This window comes from Schistocerca piceifrons, chromosome 8 (genome assembly GCF_021461385.2).
Source record: "Schistocerca piceifrons isolate TAMUIC-IGC-003096 chromosome 8, iqSchPice1.1, whole genome shotgun sequence".
Taxonomy (NCBI): domain Eukaryota; kingdom Metazoa; phylum Arthropoda; class Insecta; order Orthoptera; family Acrididae; genus Schistocerca; species Schistocerca piceifrons.
The window spans coordinates 324345950-324370548 of NC_060145.1; the positions used below are offsets into that span (position 1 = coordinate 324345950).

General features: G+C 41.8%; 1 protein-coding gene across 2 annotated transcripts in view; it reads right to left on the reverse strand.

Annotated features, from left to right (window-relative positions):
- LOC124711793 (fatty acyl-CoA reductase 1-like) overlaps nucleotides 1-24599 on the reverse strand; it is a 229908-nt gene that overhangs the window by 157757 nt on the left and 47552 nt on the right. The window contains exons 2-3 of one of the 2 annotated variants that reach the window (XM_047242013.1): nucleotides 14670-14993; nucleotides 507-755 (exon numbers count right to left, since the gene is read on the reverse strand). In XM_047242013.1, the coding sequence (XP_047097969.1) occupies nucleotides 507-755; nucleotides 14670-14963 (543 nt within the window). In that variant the 5' untranslated portion in view covers nucleotides 14964-14993. The remainder of the gene's footprint in view (nucleotides 1-506; nucleotides 756-14669; nucleotides 14994-24599) is intronic. The other variant, XM_047242014.1, reaches the window with a different exon arrangement.

The window sequence follows — 24599 nt, forward strand, 5'->3', positions numbered from 1 at the left end:
CAGTCCATGAACCATGAACATTTTTAATTCTGTGTAGACCTGGCCTCCACGGGATAATGAGCATAGTGTAGCATGGCCAAACCGTGCAAATTTTTTTGCATGGAATAATGAGACATTGTGAGGTGAACCACATTTCCTACTCCTTCAAGCAGATTTCAGTCAATACAATGTCCACCTGTCGATTGCCTGTTAATAGTTTGCTAAATGTGTACTTTTCAAATAAACTTTTTAACGAACTGCATCCGAGAAGAGCCGGCCGGTGTGGCTGTGCGGTCTAGGCGCTTCAGTCTGGAACCGCGTGACCGCTCCGGTCGCAGGTTCGAATCCTGCCTCGGGCATGGATGTGTGTGATGTCCTTAGGTTAGTTAGGTTTAAGTAGTTCTAAGTTCTAGGGGACTGATGACCACAGATGTTAAGTCCCTTAGTGCTCAGAGCCATCCGAGAAGAATGACTGATAGTCTAGGTTTGGGGCGCTGAGTGTGTGAATAATGTTTGCCAGCACTCACCTTGAGGTTGCTCATGCGCTTCATGAGAGCAACGGCCTCGCAGGTGGAGGACACGTTGGTGACGGTGGCGGTGCGGAGGTCCGCGTCGAACCGCACAGTGGCGGCCACGTGGAAGAACACGGACACCTTGCTGGCGAGCTCGGCAGCGTCATCTGGGCTGATCCCCAGTCCCGGCTGAGTGCAGTCGCCCGCTATGGGCACCACCTTACGGAGGTAGTCCGGGCAGGCCTTGCGAGCCTCACTGAAGATCTGTAAACAGCACAAGTGAAACACTAGGAGCCCAGTATACTCCGTGTAGGTTGCCCAGCAAAAATCCTATTTGCAAGAATCTAAAACCTCGTTTGAGTACTTTAGATACTGCCGGTCTATGTGGTGACATTTATTCCTTCACCGTTATTTGCGACACTGCCGGCAAAATGTATAAACACGTAGCCTTACTTGCAGCGCCGTCCGGTGTGGCCGAACGGTTCTAGGCGCTTCAGTCTGGAACTGCGCTACCGCTACGGTCTTAGGTTCGAATCCTGCCTCGGGTATGCATGTGTGTGATGTCTTTAGGTTAGTTAGGTTTAAGTAGTTCTAAGTTCTGATGACCTCAGATGTTAAGTCCCATAGTGCTCAGAGCCATTTGAACCATTTGCACCTTACTTGCAGTACAATTCCGTTTCACAACAAAAATGACCCGTTGTTATCCCTACAATCGAAATCCATGTCAATAGTGCATGGTATTTTGGTCCATTCTTTCCGAAGAAACTGTCCAAGTTACCCCAGAGGAGCGTGGAAATTAGGCCTGAACCTTCCAGTTACTGTGGTAACTGAGAAATTTTTCGTAAGCGCTAGCACTTACCCTTTCTTTAAGGACCAATGAATGTCTCTACAAAATTTTTAATAGAACTGTAAAAATCATTACAGAAACTGCACCAACCTTCATGCTCGAAAACATAAGAAGACGACATCATTATCATTTTCTTGGCCTTTGTCCCACTTCAACGCGGTGTCTGCCATGTTACTACGGATTTGGCAATATTAGTGTCAGAGGGCGGCGGGATGCCCTTCCTGGGACGGAAGTAGTGTGCCCCAGCTGTCTGCATCTAGTGCAAGCCAAGAAATAGTGTGAACGTTTTCAAATGTCTGCGAGTCGTATAACTGAGGTGGGACATGGGGACCAGCCCGGTATTCGCCTAATGGGATGTGGAAAACCGCCTAAAAACCAAATCCAGGTCCTCATTGTTAATAGCCCGCAGCTCGTGGTCGTGCGGTAGCGTTTTCGCTTCCCGCGCCCGGTGGGGTCAGAGATTTTCTCTGCCTCGTGATGACTGGGTGTTGTGTGATGTCCTTAGGTTAGTTAGGTTTAAGTAGTTTTAAGTTCTAGGTGATTGATGACCATAGATGTTAAGTCCCATAGTGCACAGAGCCATTTGAACCCTTTCATAGTTAATACGCCAGGCAGATTTGACCCGGTGCCACCACGTCCACCGGAGTCCAGGAAACAGCGCATTAGTGCTCTCGGCTAACGTGGCGGGTCATAAGAAGGCCACATATGTAGTACATTTATACAAATTTTGCCTGTTTCAGAGTAAGCAAGCAGTAGCTTTGTGGCAGTGGTCTTATTACCTGTGACGGTCGCGTTCCTGGAACGATCTTGGAGCTACTTTGGCAGAATTTTCAAGCGATTGTGAGGTGATTTATCTCCCTGAAAGCATAAATCTGCCATGGATTTTCGTATAGTTCGATGGACGATGGGAAATGTAGCAACATAAACGATCGCCATACACCAGTGAACCGAACCCCTGCCAGTAGCGTAAACGATACATTGTTAACTAGAGGTATCAATTTTATCACGCGCTTTTCGAAGCATACAGCTGAAATGTTTCGCATCTGGAGGAGGAACTTGTTTTTGACTCGGCTACAGGTAACAGATTTCAAATGTCTGTGCAGCAGTGTTGCGGAGTTCTGTCTTCAGTTGACGAACATTTCCATAGTATGCAGATCACATCCATCACTCGACAGTGGAGTTCCGGTTATGGAACATCATGGCAGGTTAGTTCACCCAGTGAGCAAATGCTGGGCGTATCGTGAATCGTCCCTGGGCAGCTTGAACGGTAACAGCATTGCCAATGAAAATCAAGGTGCCCAATTCGAGTCCCAGTTCAATACACAGTTTTAATCTGCCAGAACGTTTCACGTCCTTTGTACTCCTTCATAAACTGACTTCAACGAGCGCTTGTACTATACTGCTATTTATAGCGAAAAGAAGACCTATTCTGCGGTATCTAGAAGAAGGGAACCATACTCATTCTTCTTGCGACCCCACCTTCCAAGAATTCTGTTCCAGCAGCTGTTCCTGATTTTTGGATTATGCGTAAAATAATTAATCATGCTCGAGAAGTCCACGGGTGTACTGTCGGTCCATAGTGTCCAACGGTCAAAATATTTCGGCGATCAGACATGCCGCCATCGTCACGCAATTTGAGCTGGCAATTTCCCTCAAGCAGTGAAAAATATTCAGTGAAATAGAGTCAACACATTTGTAAGAATGCACATTCAAGATTTTAAGTAACGTTAGAGGTACACTATACAACGCTCTATAGACGACAAACTAAGCAACAGACATACAGAAGCTTTTATGAAACAGTAGTAAACCCAGCAATATTTCACAAGTGCAAGGCAGGGGGAACTCTGGTCACTGAGAACTGAGGGCGGAGTCCTGACCCATCGCTGGCGGGTTTCTCTTTCGATGTCGGGTCTCAGGGGACAAAGCGTTGGGCAGACGCTATTTTTACAATGACTGGGGGCAATTTTCTCATAAAAGCTTCATGTTTTGGGCAATAACGCGCCAGCCTTGCACCACGGCTGTACCATTTTTTGAGATGTTTCGGACAAATGGTCGCCGAGCTCCACAAGACAGCCAACAAAACGGCGCCACAAGCAGCAATCCAATTACAATATTCTGTTGTCGCCTGTCGCCAGAAAGCTTCCCGAAGTCCTGGTGGTGGCTATGATAGGCTTCTCGACTGTTAAGACAGCACACGTTTGCTGTTACCATCGAGAATTAGCAGGGATCAACAGTACTGGCGTCTACGTTGTCGAAGTATGCAGTGGGATTCTATACGAATTTGCTGTAAGGCCATAATTGGCGAAAGTTTTCTTCATCGGCGACGACTGGCCAAGTTCTCGCAGGGCAGAGCAGTTGTTCTCTGCACACAAGGCACAAGTCAATTTGCGGTTGTTGGTTCCTGGCGACCACAGGACTCAGCTGTGTACTTTGCTACGATTAAGGCAGAGGAATTTGATTCACAGTTTCATTTGTACAGCTACCTTGACACTTAGCTGTTTCGCTCTCACGCTTCGATCTGTCTCCAAGGTGGAGCCCATATCCATGCATCAGAGCCGCACACAAATAGCAGCTGTCTTAATGATGCTGATTTTCGCTGTATTGCCGGTGTTAACCGCAGCTCTGGCCTGTAGGGTTTCAGTTAATTTTTTAGCTGCTCTAAAATTCGGATTGAGATTTCTCAGCAGGGCATTTGCAGAACCGCTTTGCCTCCTTAGGTGATATTGTGCTACTGCTTCTCATTACCCACTTATTTATCGATATTATACATGTCGCATGTTCACTTTACGATACATTTCACATGTTCACTTTGCTCCTTCTTCTCCTCCGTTCTCCTAGTAGAGAAGGACTCTAGATTCCTTGCAGTGTCCTTCGTACTAGGTTCTTGCCACAACTCTATGAAATGAGGACTACTTACATGCTTGGTTTACGTTAACATACGTGATAGTTCCTTTTACAGATTCTTGACCAATTTTGGGTATGGTTTAAAGAAAATAAATGAAACTGTAAATTTCTAGGACGGAATTCGTCTGTTAAACAGTCACACTTACCAGTGTATTTTCCCATCATTTTTGGATGGGAACTTCGATCGAATAACTTAATGAATAAATTATATGGTAGGATTTATATCAGAATCCTCGTAAGATTGTGTTACATGTCTTATGTAGATTCAATGTAAGTCCATCTGGGTGTGATTTGCGTAACATTGCGATTCTGCCACCAATATTTGCCAGTTTCCACATTGGCGACCCTGTCGGGATTCCTACCCTATGGATCACATGGATACAATTTAGTTTCTTTTTCTCTCCCTCATCAGTTGGCTGAATTTTTTCTTTTAGCCCACAGTAGATTTTAGTTGGTTGCGCCTAAGTGCAATCTTTATGTTTTCTATATCTTTTATTTAGCAAGTTATCTTTCATGGTGACTCAAGATTCATAATGACTGTCGTAAATCAACACTGTTCGAACAACATCGTTAACTTGTGTATGATTTATATTTGAGTATGTGTTATTCCTGGAAGCGAAAAGTTTCTTTGATTACTGTCTCGAGAAAATAATGGTAGATTATAGAATTTGATAGTGCATTAATTAGTGTCGTTTATGTAGTTGTAGTGTCATTTAGTTCTGAATGCTGACGAGAAGTAAGGCTGTTAACGGATGCAAATCATACAAAATCTAATCTGTTGAAGCCATTGTAATAATCCAGAATCGACTGCAAAAGAAAAAAGTCGAACATTCATACATCCATAATAGTGCACTAGAATCCAGCGTAGCATCCTAGTATATGAAACCCAGAATCTAGTTTTACCTTTTCTTAGAGAGAGGGAAAGAAAAAGAGAGAAAATAAGTAAAAGATGAAAGAAAGCAGAAAGAAAGAGGGAAAAGATGACCAAGGAATTTCATAAGGAAATTTTCGAGGTGGAGAAAAAGATTAATGAGACAGAGCAGAGAAGAGACGAGTCAGAAAACGTGCGAGATGTAAACTGTAAAAAGCTTGTCAAGCGAATTTTCACTGAAGTTAGCGAACTCAGGGAAAAGATTCATCTTGTGGTGTTGCAGTTCTTCTTCTTATGTCTGTGCTTGTTATGAAAACAGGAGGAGGAATTCCGACTTATGCAAGACACATTTTCAGTTTAGTTTTACCCAGACATGTTTCAGCACTTTTCGTGCGATCTTCAGTGGGTTATTTTTTATTTTCTTACTGTGAAATCGTTATTGCATATTAACATTTAGCGAAGCTTTTGGTACTTAATCGCTTACATTTATGAATGAAAAATTGTTGTAAAATATTATACATAATTTGTTCATAGTTCACAGTTGACACATGTATTAACGACCTGATGCACTGTGTGTTGTTTATAACAGTGTGTCTAAAGTTATATTTATAGCTTAATTGGCAAAAGCGTGGATGTACGCATTAGTTTACATACCTTACATGATACTATTCGACATTTGTGTTGGTAGCTAGTGTGCTACACAATCTACAACTTAATTTTTATTTTTCTGTTCATTATGCATTTACAAACGGATCTGAGTTTATATCACGTTTTTTGTGTGTAACTTAACGGTTTCGATGTTGTAGTGCTTTCCCATATGCTGTTCGTGAGGTGAATAGGCTGATTCTGTGACCTCTGATCGCTTGACATTGCACTTTCTCCGATTTTTAATAACATAGGCTGAGTATTCACCGCCATTACGTGTTGTTGTGGCTGTGTAGTCTTCATTTGTTGTGTAGCGTGTTGGGCTGGGTGAGGCGCGCGAGTTTGAAGAGTATTTGGCGTTTGTGATGTTTGGTTTGTGTGTGTGTGCGTGCGAGAGAGAGAGAGAGAGAGAGAGAGAGAGAGAGAGAGAGAGAGAGACAGAGGAATGGTGTTCTTTTTCTTTTCCTTTCCTTGAGTAGTTTTAGTGTGGGTGTTATTTGTATAGTTCTTCAATTGTGGTAAAGAGGATTTTATTGCACAGTGATGTGTATTCATTTAGTACTTTCTTTCCTTCGGCTATTGATTTTGTCTGTTAATTTTTGGTATAAGCTGCTACTTGTTTTAAGGAGTTTCAATATTTGTTGGGTTGTGATTGTGTGCTATCAAGTGGTCTGTGAATGTTGAGTTCGAGGTATTGCTTTTCAGTGCTCTGAGATGTTCTGTATACCTTGTTCTGAAATTCCTGCATGTTTGACCCACATATACAGACTGACAACAGTTGCAAGTAAGTTGGTATATAGTATACCAGACTGGCTGTATATGCCAGTGTTGACGGTATTTCTTCCAAGCCTACTTTGTGTTGTGTTGTTGGTTCTGTATGCTATGTCGAGTCCTTATTTGTTTAGTATATTACCCACCCTGTGTGTGAATTCGTTGTTGTAAGTCATTATGTGCCATTTGTTGCTAACTGTCTGCTGATTTGTTGTGTGTTGTGTTATGTTTGTTCGTGTGTGTGTTTCATTGTTATGTGTTGTTTGTTTTTGTATTTTTTAGTTTATTTTATCTACTCTCTTTGCATCATATCCATTCTTCTGTACAATTTGTTTTATTGCGTTCAGTTCTTGAGTGTAATCATGTTTGTTCATGGGTATCTTGTTCACTCTGTGTAGTAAATATCTGAAACTGGCCATAACTCACTTATTTGTGAGTTATGGGGTGATTGGTTTGGTTATGAATAATGGTGCTGGTGATTGTGGGTTTTTTGTAGATTGTGGAGTCGTGTTCATTGTTTCTTTTGTGTATGGTTAGATCTAAGAAATTAAGTTATCATCTGTTTGTGTTTTAGTGACGAACTGTATTTGTGGGTGGGTGGACTTTATGTTGTCATAAAGTGCTTCTATGTGATGCTGTGGTTCATCTACTGAGCAAATTACGTCATCTGCATAACTGTACCAATATATTATTTTTTACCGTTGTAGCGGCACCACCGTTTAAGATAGGGAAAGCTAGTTTTGTGTGATATTCTGAGCACAAGTTACAGCCAGGTGAGAGCTGGATTGCAGTAAGTTACGCTGACCAGCGGTTGCGAAGTGGAATGGAGACCACAGGGGCCATCGAACCGCTGAAAAGAGTAAACGCAAGTGGTTTGCATGGCGCAAGCTATAGGCAGAAGGGGCCCAATGGCGCAACCGGGGTGTGGGGCGTACGTGACTCGGAGCGATGCGTTAGCGAAACACAGACGCTCAGCCGATTATAAATAAATGTCAACTTCTAACGAGGTTCATTCAAGTGTGACAGCTCTCCTGGACGGCAGGGCGTCTCACACTACTGGCGACACACGGCAGCAACAGATGGGGCGACAGCGTCCCAGTCCACGGCAGGTCGTTGGTTCGACCCTCTGAGGCCAACACGGGGATTCAAGTGTGGCAGCTCTTCTGGACGGCGGCGCGTGTCACACTACTGGCGACACACGGCAGCAACAGATGGGGCGACAGCGTCCCAGTCCACGGCAGGTCGTTAGTTCGACCCTCTGAGGCCGACAAGGGGTCCGCAGCCAGCCAGGGCAGGCCACGCTTCGGGTCCCTACCGCGGGCAGTCGCCTCGTCTCCCGACACACGCCGGAGACTTACAAGACGAGGGCCGCAAATTTGGACACCGGATAGCGGGGCGGTCTTTGCCGCCACGTTCCCAGCTACGCCAGCCGAGGATGAAGACACAGTGAGGCCGGCCTATCACTCCCGGTGGAGCAGCGCGGAGTCAACGGGGACGGTGGCCGCTGAGTCGGTTGCTGGCGCAGCCACCCTGACGTAATCGGAACTCTACAGATGGCGAACAAGGCCGGCACGACATAGCGTTACGTTGCACAGGTCGCTAGGGCAGTGGACTCAACAATGCGGTGCCTGTGACACGGACCGAGGTGAACGAATCTCTGTAGTAGAAACGAATAAATCGTTTGAAAAGCTCGTCCGAGTTTTAATACGGCACCTCCACTACATTTGGAGTCACTACGCCACATTTGGCGTCGGATACCTCTACACTGTTTTGGAAACTGCCTAATGTGTAAACATTGGGCAGTGTGAGCATTTCCATCTGCTGCCCCAGAAGCACAGTGCAGGTATTCCATTTCCTCCCAAGAACACCACTCCATTTCTAGTCTGCTCCACACTATAGCAAACACAAGAGTGTCCCTATTTGATGATAAACTGACACAGAGCAAACCAGACTCCGCAGTGTGCACAGGTACTGCCTTCTATGCAACCCCTATCAAACAGGCATTTGCACAGCCAATAGCAATGTGTTCACATCCCAGTAAGAGGCGGAAAACCCGTAGTGTTGTCCCACATGGAATATCTGCAGCTATGTTGGCTATAGCGTTTTCAAATAAAGCTCATAAAACCTCATTCCGATGTTTCTGTCACCTGGATGTAATAAATACATTGGAATCGTTGCCCTGCAGACCTACCAGCGCAATTCGGATGGCATGTTGTGTGCCTACATTCTTTACAGTGTGTGACACTGTTCAATGACGCCTAGTCCTGCGTGCTGAGGGATGCAGACATGGATTGCTATGTGAAATACGCCTGTTATGACAGGCTCTACCACCCCGCTCGTTTTCCACATTCATTCCATGAATATGTGTATATACAGATTTGGCACTCAACAATTCGGAAACTGCCTAACACAAACACACACATGTATGTATATATATATATATATATATATATATCAATCCAAATGTTTATTAAGCATGTAAGAATCTGAAGTAAATGGGTCAAGAAGTTTTAAGGATTTAAGTTAACTGTTTTAATGCCACTGTCTTTGTCTATGCCACTGGCAATTTTATTAGAGTATATATAGGACGTATATCTTCAACATCTACGTGGATAACCTGCAAATCACATTTAAGTGCCTGGCAGACGGTTAATCGAACCACCTTCACAATTCTCTATTATTCCAATCTCGTATAGTGCGCGGAGAGAATGAACACCTGTATCTTTCAGTACGGGCTCTGATTTCCCTTATTTTATCATGGTGATCGTTTAGTCCTATGTAGGTCGGTATCAAAAAAATATTTTCTCATTCGGAGGAGAAAATTGGTGATTGGAATTACGAGAGAAGATTCCGTCACAACGAAAAACGCCTTTCTTTTAATGATGTCCATCCCAAATCCTGTATCATTTCTGTGACTCTCTCTCCCATATTTCGCAATAATACAAAACGTCCTCCCCTTCTTTGAACTTTTTCGATGTACTCCGTCAGTTCTATCTGGTACGGATCCCACACAGTGCAGCAGTATTCTAAAAGAGGATGGACAAGAGAAGTGTTGGCAGTCACCTTAGTAGATCTGTTGCATTTTCTAAGTGTCCTGCCAATGAAGCGCAGCGTTTGGTTAGCCTTTCCCACAACATTTTCTGTGTTCCTTCCAATTGAAGTTGTTCGTAATTGTAATACCTAGGTATTTAGTTGAATTTACCGCTTTTAGATGAGCCTGATTTGAGGTGTAACTGAAGTTTGATGAATTCCTTTTAGCACTCATGTGGATGACCTCACACTTTTCGTTATTTAGGTTCAATTGCCAACTTTCGCACCATTCACATATCTTTTCTAAATAGTTTTTCAATTTCTTTTGACCTTCTTATGACTTTATTAGATGATAAACGACAGCGTCATCTGCAAACAATCTAAGACGGATGCTCAGATTGCCTCCCAAATCGTTTACTTAGATAAGGAATAGCAAAGGGCCTATAACGCTACCTTGGTGAACGCCAGAAATCATTTCTGTTTTACTCGATGACTTTCCGTCAATTACTACGAATTGTGACCTTTCTGATATGAAATCACAAATCCAGTCACATAACTGAGTCGATATTCGATAAGCACGCAATTTCACTACAAGCCACTTGTGTGGTACAGTGTTAAAAGCCTTCCGGAAATCGAGAAAGACGGAATCGATCTGAAATCCCTTGTCAGTAGCACTCAACACTTCATGTGAATAAAGAGCTAGATGTTTTTCATTGGAACGATGTTTTCTAAACGCATCTTGACTGTGTGTCAATAGACAGTTTTCTCGAGGTAATTCATAATGTTCGAACACTATATATGTTCCAAAATCCTGCTGCATACCGACGTTAACGATATGGGCCTGTAATTTAGTGTATTACTCCTTCTACCTTTCTTGAATATTAGTGTGACCTGTGCAACTTTCCAGTCTTTGGGAATATTATGGAATATTTACTTCGGCTTCTTTTGTGAAGGCATTTCGGAAGGCTGTGTTTAGTAACTCTTCTTTGGCAGCACTGTCTTCGATAGTATGTCCATTGCTACCGCGCAGAGAAAGCATTGATTGCTTCTTGCCGCAAACATACTTCACATACGACCAGAATCTCTTTTTATTTCCTGCCAGGTTTCGAGACAAAGTTTCGTTGTGAAAACTGTTATAAGGATCTCGCACTGAAGTCCGCGCTAAATTTCGAGCTTCTGTAAAAGATCGCCAATCTTGGGGACTTTGCGTCTGTTTAAATTTGGCATGTTTGCTTCGTTGTTTCAGGAACGGTGTTCTGACCCGTTCTGTGTACCAAGGAGGATCAACTCCGTCGTTTGTTAATTTATTTGGTATAAATCTCTCAGTTGCTGTCGATACTGTTTCTTTGAATCAAAGCCACATCTGGTCTAAACTTATAATATTAATTCGGAATGGTGGAGATTGTCTCCCAGGAAGACATCAAAGGAATTTTTATCTGCTTTTCTGAATAGATATATTTTTCACTTATTTTTCGAGGATTTGGGGGTTACAGTATTCATTCTCGCTACGATAACCCTATGTTCACTATTCCCTGAATCGGTTTTGAGTTCGTTATTAACTCAGGAATATTTGTTGCTATGAGGTCAAGTGTGTTTTCACAATCGTTTACTATTCGCATGGGCTCACGAACTAACTACTCGAAATAATTTTCAGAGAATGCGTTTAGCACAATTTCGGATGATATTTTATGCGTACTTCCGGTATTCATCATGCATTTTCGCCAGCATATCGAGGGACAATTAAAGTCACTACTAATTATTATCGTATGAGTCGGGTACGTGTTTGAAACCAAACTGAAGTTTCTTTGAATCTTTCAGCAACTGTATCATCTGAATTGGGAGGTCGGTAAAAGGACACAATGACCTCTGCCCATACTAACTCACAGGAAGTATCTACTTCAATTTCACGACAAGTTAAACTACTTCTGACAGCAACAATCACGCCACCGCCAACCGTGTTTAGCTTATCCTTTCGGAACACCGTTAGGTTCTTCGCAAAAATTTCCGCTGAGCTTGTATCCGGCCTTAGCCAGATTTCAGTGCCTATGATGATTTGAGCATCAGTGCTTTCTATTATCGCTTGGGGCTCTAGTACTTTACCAACATCTTGTAAGCAAGACTGGCAGTCCATACCACTTGGGTTAGTCGCTCGAAACCACAGAGAATCTCTTCTGATCCAAAGTGACACATATCATTGGTACCGACGTGAGTAACTACCTGCAGTTGGCTACACGCTGTGGTCTTCATGGGATGCTGGTGGGCCCTTACCACATTTGGAATGACTCCACCCGGTATACAGAGTGTACACTAGTTTTCTTTCCCTTCTTGTCAGCCAAGTCCCTAAGGGGCCCATAACGTGTTTTATATGACCTACATCAATTTAAATTTTTATTAGAGCATTGTGCAAAAACTTGCAGTAAATTGGTTAAGGATCTTTCAAGACTGTTGCTGACAAAGTTTTCCATTTATGTGTTTTATATATATGATTACATTCCTGAGGTATTAAAATATGTGTATCTGAATGCTTATTGGAGTAAATCCAATGTAAATCGGTCAAGGACTTTTTGAGATTTTGGAAACAACATTTCTTATTTATATGTCATATATACAGTTATATATTTCATATATGGAAAAAAATATGTAGCTTATACCCATCTGAATGTTTATTAGACCAATGTGTAAATATCTGATGTAATTCGGTGAGGAATTCTTCACAGCTTTTGGGAATAAGTCCTGGTCTTTATATAGTATTGTAGATTATGGATAACATTTATGGAACTTACAGTTCAAACTAGACAGTCTACAGAAGAGGTTGCTGTATTAACAAATGTTGTACATCAATACGTGAGAATATGTATGACTTCACAACACACCAGAAATGAATCTGCTACTGCTTAAGCTTATTCACATATGATGCTGCGTGAAACAGTTTATAAACAGAAAAATAGTGCCAGGCATGTGTGTATGTTCTTACCCCAAAAAATCTCTGCATATTAAGGAAGACTTTATTTAATAAAATGAGTGCATGGGAGGAACATCCTGCATTTTGACGCTTGATCTGGGAGTCCACAGTTATGTTTTAGCCATAAACCGTAAGCTACACAAGAAATGCGCTCTTCCTGTAGCTGACATATTATTTTTATACAGATATAGAACAATAATACAAAAATTTAACATGTAGAAACAGCATAGTGAAAAGTCATTTTACAGTCCATAGTCATGTTTTAGGCTTCTAGTGTAGGTATCATAATAACTTTCTCTTACAGTAGCTGACACACTATTTTACCTGTCTGTGATTTATGGAACAGTAATACATACATTTAAGACGCGCTAATTTCATTGACTTAAGCATTGTGTGTATGTACTTACGTATTTTTCATAAATAATATAGATGTGAAAATATTGATCCTTACAAAAGTGTTGTCAATATCTTTACATATTTTAGAGTAGGTAATAAGACTGTGACCCTTGATAAGAATGTTCAAGCAGTTTAGACATGGAAATACTAAAAGCCACACCAATATTTTCAAATTCTATATGAATGTTGAGAGACGTTTAAGACATGATAATAACAGTGTGACATTTGGGAAGCATATTATTTTAGCTACCATATGTTTTGAGAACCGTTACAGAACAGTACTACAGACAATATAGGTGTGGAAATATTGAATTTTGGGACTTACGTGGGACTTACACCATGTGCAGTACGTTGGTCGCTCTATGCTTATTGCCAAGCAGCTTTAAGTGTAAATTATATGAGCTATAGCGTCACATGTGTTTTGGTAAATAATACAGACATATCAGAAGTGAAAATATTTAAGTTTCGCGTTCACAATGCCTTGCACTAAGTGAGGTACAAAGATAGAGGGCAAGGTACAAAGAAAAAAAAATGGGTATTGGGTATTTCGTTTTAATTGTTGGTAAACAACTAGGGTGCGGAATGAGATTTCCACTCTGCAGCGGAGTGTGCGCTGATATGAAACTTCCTGACAGATTAGAACTGTGTGCCTGACCGAGACTCGAACTCGGGACCTTTGCCTTTCGGACAAGTGCTCTACCATCTGAGCTACCAAGCACGACTCACGACCCGTCTTCACAGCTTCGATTCTGTCAGTACCTCGTCTTCTACCTTCCAAACTTCACAGAAGCTCTTCTGCGAAAGGCAAAGGCCTCGAGTTCGAGTCTCGGCCCGCCACACGGCTTTAATCTGCCAGGAAGTTTCAACTATGGTTTGTAAAATACTAGGCTGCAATTTAGGAAGGGTAAAATGTGCGTGTTTTGCCCTAGAAACTCTGACGTCCGACGTGGTATGGCCTAAGATGCTTAAAAGGTCTCTGATTGGTCTATTTTCAAGACTGGGGCATGTCTGAGAGGGATGCACAATGAGATAACAGAAAGGGGGCATTATATGTGACGTTATGATGATGTCATAGATAAGGGTCGTGGATTGTAACGTCATGAATGTAAGGAAAACTAGCATGAAACACTCTTGCCCTATTACTAATAAGTGAATACAGCAGTGCATGAGAATGAAGTCATGGTAATAGTAATGAATATGATCATACAACGACACTTTTCACGATTAGTATTTACATTCTTGGCGACATATGTTGAGCTTTTTGAGTAACTCTGCTGTTATATAGTGTTATAGCATCTGATGTCATTCCTCAAACAGTGTACTGCCATCTCTTCAGGGTTATTTCGCGTGGAAAAATGCACAACCACTCCTTATTGCTCCTAACTGGAATACTGCAGTAAGGTACTTGCGTGTTACCATGTTGGACGTGACACTAATGAGCATAAGAGTTATGTACATGGATCTAAATTTGGCAGGTAAATGTAGAAGCAAGCACATTACCTCATCTTCAAAGAATCGTTGCATTCAACATGTACTAATGTGGCCAACTTTCAAAACTAACTCGCGCAAATAATTTCGCACTTGTTTGGTTTTCTTTTGAATACTTTCCATACATCATTATTGATGAAATACGCATATTTACGCCATGATGGAGCAAATTGTCTCTTCTTCTTTTAGTTGTGTTAAGGTGTATGGATATATGAACTTTTCTGGTGCTGTATATCGCTTTTCGGACAACAGCCGCACAGTTACCACTGTCTCCAGGTGAGAACGCAGTCGCTCCCGCAGCGGCACGCCCTTCTTGTCCCTGACGAGCACGTAGACCACGGAGACGCCGGGGCAGGAGCGCAGCAGCTTCTCGAGTACGAGGCTGCCGACGAAGCCGGTGGCGCCCGTGAGGAGGACCGCAGTGCCGTCGTAGAAGGCCGCCACCTCACTGCACCGCTGCAGCTCCTCTGGCGGCACCCAGTCCAGCGGGTCCCCCTCCAGCTCCCTCGCCTCGTCCTCTGGCGTCATCACGCGAGGGTGTAGCTCACAGCACGTCATTCCGCCTTTCTACTGCTCTGCAACCGCAGACTACAAAAAATACGAGGGTGAGTCAAATGAAAACCTTAACTATTTTTTTTAAATATTATTTATTGTGCAGAAGTGGTACAAATCTGTATCACTTTTCAACATAATCTCCCCACGCTCAATGCAAGTCCTCCAGTGCTTACAAACTGCATAAATTCCTTTAGAAAATAATTCTTTTGGTAGTCTGCCCAACCACTCATGCACCACGTGGCGCACCTCTTCATCAGAAGTGAACTTCTTTCCTCCCGTTGCGTCTTCGAGTGGTCCAAACATATGGAAATCACTTGGGGGCAAGGTCTGGTGAGTATGGTGGATGAGGAAGACATTCAAAATGCACGTCTGTGATTGTTGCAAATTTGTACGGGCAGTGTGGGGCCTTGCATTGTTATGTTGCAAAAGGACACCTGCTGACAGCAATCCACGTCGCTCTGATTTGATTGCAGGCCGCAGATGATTTTTTAGGAGATCTATGTGTGATGCACTGGTGACAGTGGTCCCTCTAGGCATGTAGTGCTCCATAACGACGCCTTTTTGGTCCCAAAAGAGAGTCAGCATAACTTTCCCTGCTGATGGTTCTGTTCGAAACTTCTTTGGTTTTGGTGATGAGGAATGGCGCCATTCCTTGCTCGCTCTCTTCATTTCCGGTTGGTGTAAGTGAACCCAGGTTTCGTCCCCAGTAACGATTCTTGCAAGGAAGCCATCTCCTTCTCGTTCAAAGCGCCGAAGAAGTTCTTCACAAGCATCAACACGTCGTTCTCTCATTTCAGGAGTCAGTTGCCGTGGCACCCATCATGCAAACACTTTGTGAAACTGGAGCACGTCATGCACAATAGGGTGTGCTGACCCATGACTGATCTGTAAACATGCTGCAATGTCATCCAGTGTCACTCGGCGGTTTTCCTTCAGTATGGCTTCAACTGCTGCAATGTTCTGTGGAGTCACAGCTCGTTGTGCCTGACCTGCACGAGGAGCATCTTCCACCGAAGTCACACTATTTACGAACTTCCTACTCCACTCGTATACTTGCTGCTGCGACAAACATGTATCACCGTACTCAACCTTCATTCGTCAATGAATTTCGATAGGTTTCACATCTTCACTACGCTAAAACCGAATGACAGAACGCTGTTCTTCCCTGGTGCAAGTCGCTAGTGGGGCGGCCATATTTATACTGATACTGTGTGCATCTGTACTATGCTGCCACCTACTGGCTGTTTCTAGCACGCTTACCAATTTGCAGGATAACGGCGCGAAATTCGGATTTGTTATTACAAATTTAATGTTTTCATTTGACTCACCCTCGTACAACTAATGGGCAAGGACAAGCAGGCACTTGCGTCTACATTTCGACTATCAACCTCAACTGCCAGGATAAATAATGAAGTTATAATGATAACAGTGCATTATTTTTATTGTGTTTCGCAAAAGAATTTTGCTGAAACCCTGTAAGATACAGTCATTGAACGTAAAGTGTACATTCTCCGTTGTTACTTGATTTCTTCTCAGAGAAGGCTGATGAGATGCCAGATGATGCCTGGGATACAGCATCATGTTATACACATGCATAAGAAACCTGGCACAGGGCATCATGTTATACACGTTAAGTGTCAAATCGAGTAGCAAAGCATTCATAACAACCCACAAGAGTGCACTGCAGTGAATCGTACATGAATGGCAGTAATTTATTAGTGTTCATAAAATACAAATATGAATGTCTCAAAGTACTACAGAAACAAAAAAACATTGTCTCCTGTAAATCAGAGAGGTTACAATGTCCTAAATGTAGTAATTAGGTTAGTCTAAATAGTTCAAGAAGTTCCAAAGAACTTTACAGGTATACAACTTATAAACATAGCCGATACGTGAAAAGATGCTCGTATGTGGACTCACCAGTTTTCTTAAATAAGATGTTAAGTGTTAAGTTACCTTGATTACAACAACATTTCGGTCATTTGGTCCATGTACGACAGTGCACGGTATCAATATGTTCCAAAAAGCCGCTCGCGAAAATACGATTTTGAGAGGCTCATATCTTGGATTCTGTCGATCACAGAAATAAGTAGTGAGGTGTTTTGGATGGCGTTTGGCCTAGCGACCATTTGCATACTCCTCAGAAGATTGATCATCCTACAGTACAGGATGAAATTTAAACAGTGCACACTTCCTCCAGCCTACGCAAACTGAACAAATCGTTCGTTATTTTGCATTAGGTGTGGTCTAGCGTGGACTTTTAGTGGCTTATAAAAGCACCATTTGTTCGTTTGTAGTTCCTGAGAAAATCGAAAAAAGCTGTGATTTTTCGGTACCCCCTTCTATAATTTCTATATAAGGCAGATAGTAAAAAAATTTAATATTTTATGTTCTTAATACAGTAGTCTCTGGAAATTTTGAAACTTTTTTTCAGTGTAGTTATCCATTACCGTAACTCAGATATTCAAAGTTACCGCCTGCCTCGGTGGCCATGCGGTTCTAGGCTTTTCAGTCCGGAACCGCGCTACTGCTACGGTCGCAGGTTCGAATCCTGCCTCGGGCATGGATGTGTGTGATGTCCCTAGGTTAGTTAGGTTTAAGTAGTTCTAAGTTGTAGGGGACTGATGACCTCAGATGTTAAGTGCCATAGTGGTCAGAGCCATTTGAACCATGTTTTCAAAGTCACCATACTTATGCACGTAAAATATACACTTGAAATATGCACGTAATATCCAGTTTGAGGTGCAAATGCAGTTTTAACTGACGCAGTGAACCCACGGAAAGGTTTCTAGGGTCATCTAAAGGGTCATGAGGGCAAGAAACTACGTTTCTAACCAGCATGGAAGTGCCCTCTCTGTATAATGCCCCGTTCGCACCTGAGAATTACATCCGAAGTGGTATTACAGTCACAAAAAATGGACTAATGGGTCCTACATGCTCGAAAAGAGCTTAAAATGCCAGCCAAAAATTACGTGAAATTGGAATGCTGCAAATTCAGGAAAATTACGTGAAATTTTTATTGTTTTAAGCCACAAATCAATTCGGACGTTTTCGGTGGATTATGATCGGTAAGCAAAATATTCTGCAAAAATGCAAAGCAAACCATTTGGTGTTAATCTTATGCTATGCATACTTCTTTATTGTTTGTAAATGCCAAAGTAACAAATGTGTCTCTGTATATACATAAACTATCAAACCTTGACTGACCAACATAATTAGTTTTATATAAGCAGCACAGCCTGCTAGCGCAGGGAAACATGGGGACAAGCTGAAAAATGCTTCTGTCAGAGCACAAAAAGGGCGATTATGTTTCTCTGTAAAGGACTGACAGAAAATTTTGAACCAGCTGCCTCAATCCTCATTCCGACGTCTTCACCAAAACTTTTGGAATATACGCACTTTTTTGTACTGAGGAAGAATTGCGGCGAGACTGACTGACAGAGATGGTGAGTGAGAAAATGGCAATGAAAGACGACAGATGGGCTAAGGCAATAGCAGTGGGAACCAAAGACAGCAGAAATATAGATGGTCACTGAGAGACGGTGGCATTAAAGGATAAAGAGATATGGTTGGAGATAAAAGCAGTGAGACTCGTAGGTACAGGAGAGGGTGTATTTTGGACCGAAATTTTAAACTCGTTTTAACACTATCTGTTATTATGTGTAAGCCCCAAGTAATGTTACTCCTGTTACAATAATTAAAATTTGATCGAGATTTTGAGATAATGGTAGTTAATTGGACAAACTTTCGTTAACAGAAGGAGTACCTGTTGACAGAGAGCAGTAGATGTATTAGTGGGGTCGAAACAATTCTGTGTAATTCGCACAGTAAACCTGTACTCTTCTAAATGAAAAGCGGCTGTAACCTATTTGGGGAACGTGATGCAAAGTAGGATACTGTTACTCAGGAAATATAGCTGTTGTATGACACTTTACTTGGGAGTAACATCTGCTTTGTCAATTGGACATGAAACAATAGCACAATCCAGCAAGTACTGCTAGTCATGAGCAGCACAGATAAAAGCTTAAAATGTCTTGACAACAAACTACCTCTCACTCATGTACACTGTTTCAAGGCAAGAAAGATAATGTTCATCACATAGTGCCACATAATAAAGGAGGTGCATAGCTAAATTTGACATGAAGCAGCTTTACGGCTATAGAATTGAAATACAGTAATATAGAATAGTTAACTATAGAGCTAACTGATATGATTACTAAATGTTTATATTTGGAGGACACATTCTTTGCGTTATGTAAGGCATATGTTGAACATGGCGTCCTGAATTTGTCGTATTCACAAGAACACAAATGCTCTAGAATGAGTACTGGCTTCATAGAAACTATCACTATAAGAATAACTGAACTATTGACTCAACATTTGATAGAGGACTTGTAACTGATTTATCTGCTGACTGGGTTCAGAACAACCACTTCAAATCAAATGGATTAAGGATACACTTACAAACACAAATATACTTATAAAGACTTGTAAATAATACATTTCAGCTATCCGTCGTCCTTTTCAAATTTTATTGGCAGATCTAGATTTCAGCTAGAAACTAGCCATTCTCAATGCACTATCATTTTTGATCAATGCATGTAATGCCTGTTGGTCGGGCTTCGTCCACAGTTCATTGAGTATTCATTGAACTGTGGACGAAGCCCGACCAACAGGCATTACATGCTTTGATCAAAAATGATAGTGCATTGAGAATGGCTAGTTTCTAGCTGAAATCTAGATCTGCCAATAAAATAAAAGAAATTAAAAAAGACGACTGATAGCTGAAATCTATTATTTACAAGCCAATATAACAGTCACTGCGTGCAACAGCCTTCTGAATGGAAGGTAACCTGATACTTATAACGAACAGTTACAAACCTGCACAGTAAATGACAATTGTGTTGGCTCCTAAAATGAGATGGCCTGTTACTGCTCCTAATAATCACATCTCTGTTCTGTTACTTTTGGTGTTGAGCAAAGATCTAAACAAAAAAAATTAAGTACTCTAATTAGGCCTTTTCCTTTGCACTCGTTCTATTTGAGTACTTCAGCTATTCACTTTACAGATCACATGTAGGATTTTAACAACAGAATAACTAAACACTTGAGAATTTTATTACACCACAAAAGTTAACACATACTTTTAAAACAGTAATGACTCTGGAGTTCAGTAACTTTGATTCAGGGAATTACTGCATCAGTAAGAAGAGGAACCTGTTCAGGTAAATGACTAAGGATTAAGTCAATGTTCTTAACACAAAGTAGAAATTATATCACTTATTATCGCACATTAAGCAACTTACTGGACCATGCAAATAAATACAACACAAAACTTTACTTGGGGTGTAAGTGATAACAGTAGCCATCTTCTGTGGCACTATTGTGAAGTTGTCATATATGGTCACGGCTATTGAAGTCAAACTGCTCTCTAGGTTGTCTTCTTGGTGCCAGAATTTTATGATTATGGACAAACCAATAAATGTCATAATCCAAAATCCAATACACATCCACATCCGAGGCATAATTAATTCAATCTTGCTGCTATGCTTGCCTCCTTTAGCACTCAAGATGCTAAATATCTGAATGCAGGTTACTCACTATATGGACTACCAAGACTTTCTGTGGTACTTTGGGCCAAACCTTTTACATTCCTGCCTAAAGTTTTTTCTTGCAGACCAGCTTCTGTCCACATTTTACATTTAGTTTATTCTATGTTCCCTATGCATGAATCAGTTCTACACACAGTACTTTGACGTATGTATCACCCCTATAAAACAACATAGTTTTGTAACTTACATTCACAAATTAATACTTGTCAAATAAGTTTTCGCAAAATAAAAACAGTTATTCTGCATGTGTTGAACAAAAGAATATAGAAACACAGATACTGCTTTACACATAGAAAAACACAGAAGTTACATGAAGCGGATATAATCGATACTGAACCTAAGTATTGCAGTGTGGGTATAGAGGTAAAAACAAGTTAGATGCGCCACAATGCTTGAGCTCCCAGGTATGGTGGAGACAATGGCAGTGGGAAAGAAAGACAAAATGGGGCAGTCTAAGTCAAAGAGGAGACAGAGGTAGTGGGATATACTGTAAATCAATGGGAGAGGAGGGAGACAGTGTCAGTGAGAGGGAGATGCAGAGTATGGAGGTTGAACTACCTCTACCTCTACTTCTACCTCTACATGGATCCTCTGCAAATCACATTTAAATGCCTGGCAGAGGGTTCATCGAACTACCTTCACAAATCTCTATTATTCCAATCACATGTAGCGCGTAAAGAATGAACACCTACATATTTCCGTACGAGCTCTGATTTCCCCTATTTTATCGTGGTGATCGTCCCTCCCCATGTAGGTCGGTGTCAATAAAATATTTTCGCATTCGGAGGAGGAGGTTGGTTATTGGAATTTCGTGAGAAGATTCCGTCGCAATGAAAAACACCTTTCTTTTAATGATTTCCAGCCCAAATCCTGTATCATTTCTGTGACACTCTCTCCCATATTTCGCGATGGTACAAAACGTGCTGCCTTTCTTTGAAATTTTTCCATGTACTCCGTTAGTGCTACCTGGTACGGATCCCACACCGCGCAGCAGTATTCTAATAGAGAACGGACAAGCGTAGTATAGGCACTCTTTAGTAGGTCTGTTACATTTTCTAAGTGTCCTTTCAATAAAATGCATTGTTTGGTTAGCCTTCCCCTCAACTTTTTCTGTGTGTTCCTTCCAATTTAAGTTGTTCGTAATTGTGATACCTAGGTGATTAGGTGAATTTACCACTTTTAGATTAGACTGGTTTATCGTGTAACCGAAGTTTAATGAGTTCCTTTTAACACTCATGTGGATGACCACCCACTTTTCGTTATTTAGGGTCCTGCCAAACTTCACACCATTCAGATATTTCTTCTAAATCGTTTTGCAATTGGATTTGATCTTCTACTGACTTTATTAGTCGATAAACGACTGCGTCATCTGCAAACAACCGAAGACGGCTGCTCAGATAGTCTCCCAAATCGTTTGTATAGATAAGGAATAGCAAAGGGCGTATAACACTACCTAGGGGAACGCAAGAAATCATTTTTGTTTTACTCGATGACTTTCCGTCAATTACTACGAATTGTTACCTCTCTGAGAAGAAATCACAAATCCAGGCACATAACTAAGACGATATTCCATAAGCACGTAAATTCACTACGAGCCGTACAGTGCCAAAAGCCTCCCGAAAATCCAAAAATATGGAATATATCTGAAATCCCTTGTCAATAGCATTCAACACTTTATGTGAATAAAGAGATAGTTGTGTTTCACAGGAACGATGTTTTCTAAACTCACGTTGACTGTGTGACAATAGGCGATTTTCTTCGAGTTAATTCGTAACGTTCGAACACGATATATGTTCTAAAATCTTGCTGCATATCTACGTTAATGATATGGGCCTGTAATTTAGTAGATTACTCCTACTACATTTCTTGAATATTGGTGTGGCCAGTGCAATTTTCAGTCTTTGGGTACGGGTCTTTCGTCGATCGAACGGTTGTATATGATTGTTAAGTATGGAGCTAATGCATCAGCACACTCCGAAAGGAACCGAATTGGTATACAGTCTAGACCGGAAGACTTGCCTTTATTAAGTGATTTATGTTGCTTCACTACTCGGAGCGCCGGCCGCGGTGGTCTAGCGGTTCAGGCGCTCAGTCCGGAACCGCGCGACTACTCCGGTCGCAGGTTCGAATCCTGCCTCGGGCATGGATGTGTATGGTGTCCTTAGGTTAGTTATGTTTAAGTAGTTCTAAGTTCTAGGAGACTAATGACCACAGACGTTAAGTCCCATAGTGCTCAGAGCCATTTGAACCATTTTTTGAACTACTCGGAGTATGTTTACTTCTATGTTACTCATGTTGGCAGCTGTTCTCGATTCGAATTCTGGAATATTTAATTCGTCTTCTTTTGTGGAGGCATTTCGGATGGCTGTGTTTCGTAACTCTGTCTTGGCAGCACTGTCTTCGATAGTATCTCCATTGCTATCGCGCAAAGAAGGCACTGATTATTTCTTGCCACTAACATACTTCACATACGACCAGAATCTCTTTGGATTTTCTGCTAGGTTTCGAGACAAAGTTTCGTTGTGGAAACTATTATAAGCATCTCGGATTGAAGTCTGCGCTAGATTTCGAGCTTCTCTAAAAGATCGCCAATCTTGGTGACTTTGCGTCTGTTTAAATTTGGCATGGTTGCTTCGTTGTTTCTGCTACAGTGTTCTGACCCGTTTTGTGTACCAAGGAGGATCTGCTTCGTCGTTTGTTAATTTATTTGATATAAATCTCTCAATTGCTACCTATACTATTTCTTTGAATGTAAGCCACATCTGTTCTACACTTGCATTATTAATTTAGAATGAGTGGCGATTGTCTCAGCAAGGCGTCAAGTGAATTTTCATCTGCTTTTTTGAATAGGTATATTTTTCGCTTATTTGTCGAGGATTTGCAGATCACAAAATTCAGTCTTTCTACGACAACCCTGCGTTTACTAATACCTGTATTGGTTTTGATACTCTGTATTTACTCAGGATTATTTTCTGCTAAGAGAACAAGTGTGTCTTCACAACCGTTTACTATTCGCGTGGGCTCATGAGCCAACTGCTCGAAATAATTTTCAGAGAATGCGTTAAGCACAATTTCGGATGATATTTTATGCGTATCTCCGGAATTACTCATGTATTTCCTCCAACATATCGAAGGTAAATTAAAGTCGCCACCAAATGTTATCGTATGAGTTGGGTTCGTGTTTAAAATCAGACTCTAGTTTTCTTTAAACTTTTCAGCAACTGTATCATCTGAATTGGGAGGTCGGTAAAAGGATCCAATTATTTTATTCCGGTTGCCAACAATGATCTCTGCTCATACTAACTCATAGGAAGTATCTAATTCAATTTCGTGACATATTAAACTACTTCTCACGTCAACAAGCACGACACCGCCAACCGTATTTAGCCTATCCTTTCGGAACGCCGTTAGATTCGTCGCAAAAATTTCGGCTGAGGTTATATCCGGCTTTAGCCAGTTTTCAGTGCCTATAACGATTTGAGCATCAGTGCTTTCTATTAGCGCTTGGAGCTCTGATACTTTCCCTACACAGCTACGACAATTTACAACTGTTATACTAATGGTTCCTGTAACTACGTTCTTCCTGTGCTCAGCCTGCACACTTTGCGACTGAAGCCATTCTAGTGTTTTCCAGAGATTTTCCCGAGACCCTCTAACCTGAAAAGCCGCCCAGTCCACGCCACACAGCCCCTGGTACCCGTGTGGCCGCCTCCTGCGTATAGTGAGCACCAGACCTATTCAGCGGAACCTGAAACCTAACCACCGTTTGGCGCAAGTCGAGGAATCTGCAGCCTGTAGATCGCACAACCGTGAGCCTCTGATTCAGACTCTCCACTCGGCTCTGTACCAGAGGTCCGCAATCAGTCCTGTCGACTATGCTGCAAAAGGTCAGCTCTGCTTTCATCTTGTAAGCAAGACTGGCAGCCTTTACCACTTCGGTCCGTTCGCAACCACAGAGAATCTCTTCTGATCCAAAGTGACAGACATCATTGGTACCGACGTGAGCAACCACCTGCAGCTGACTGCG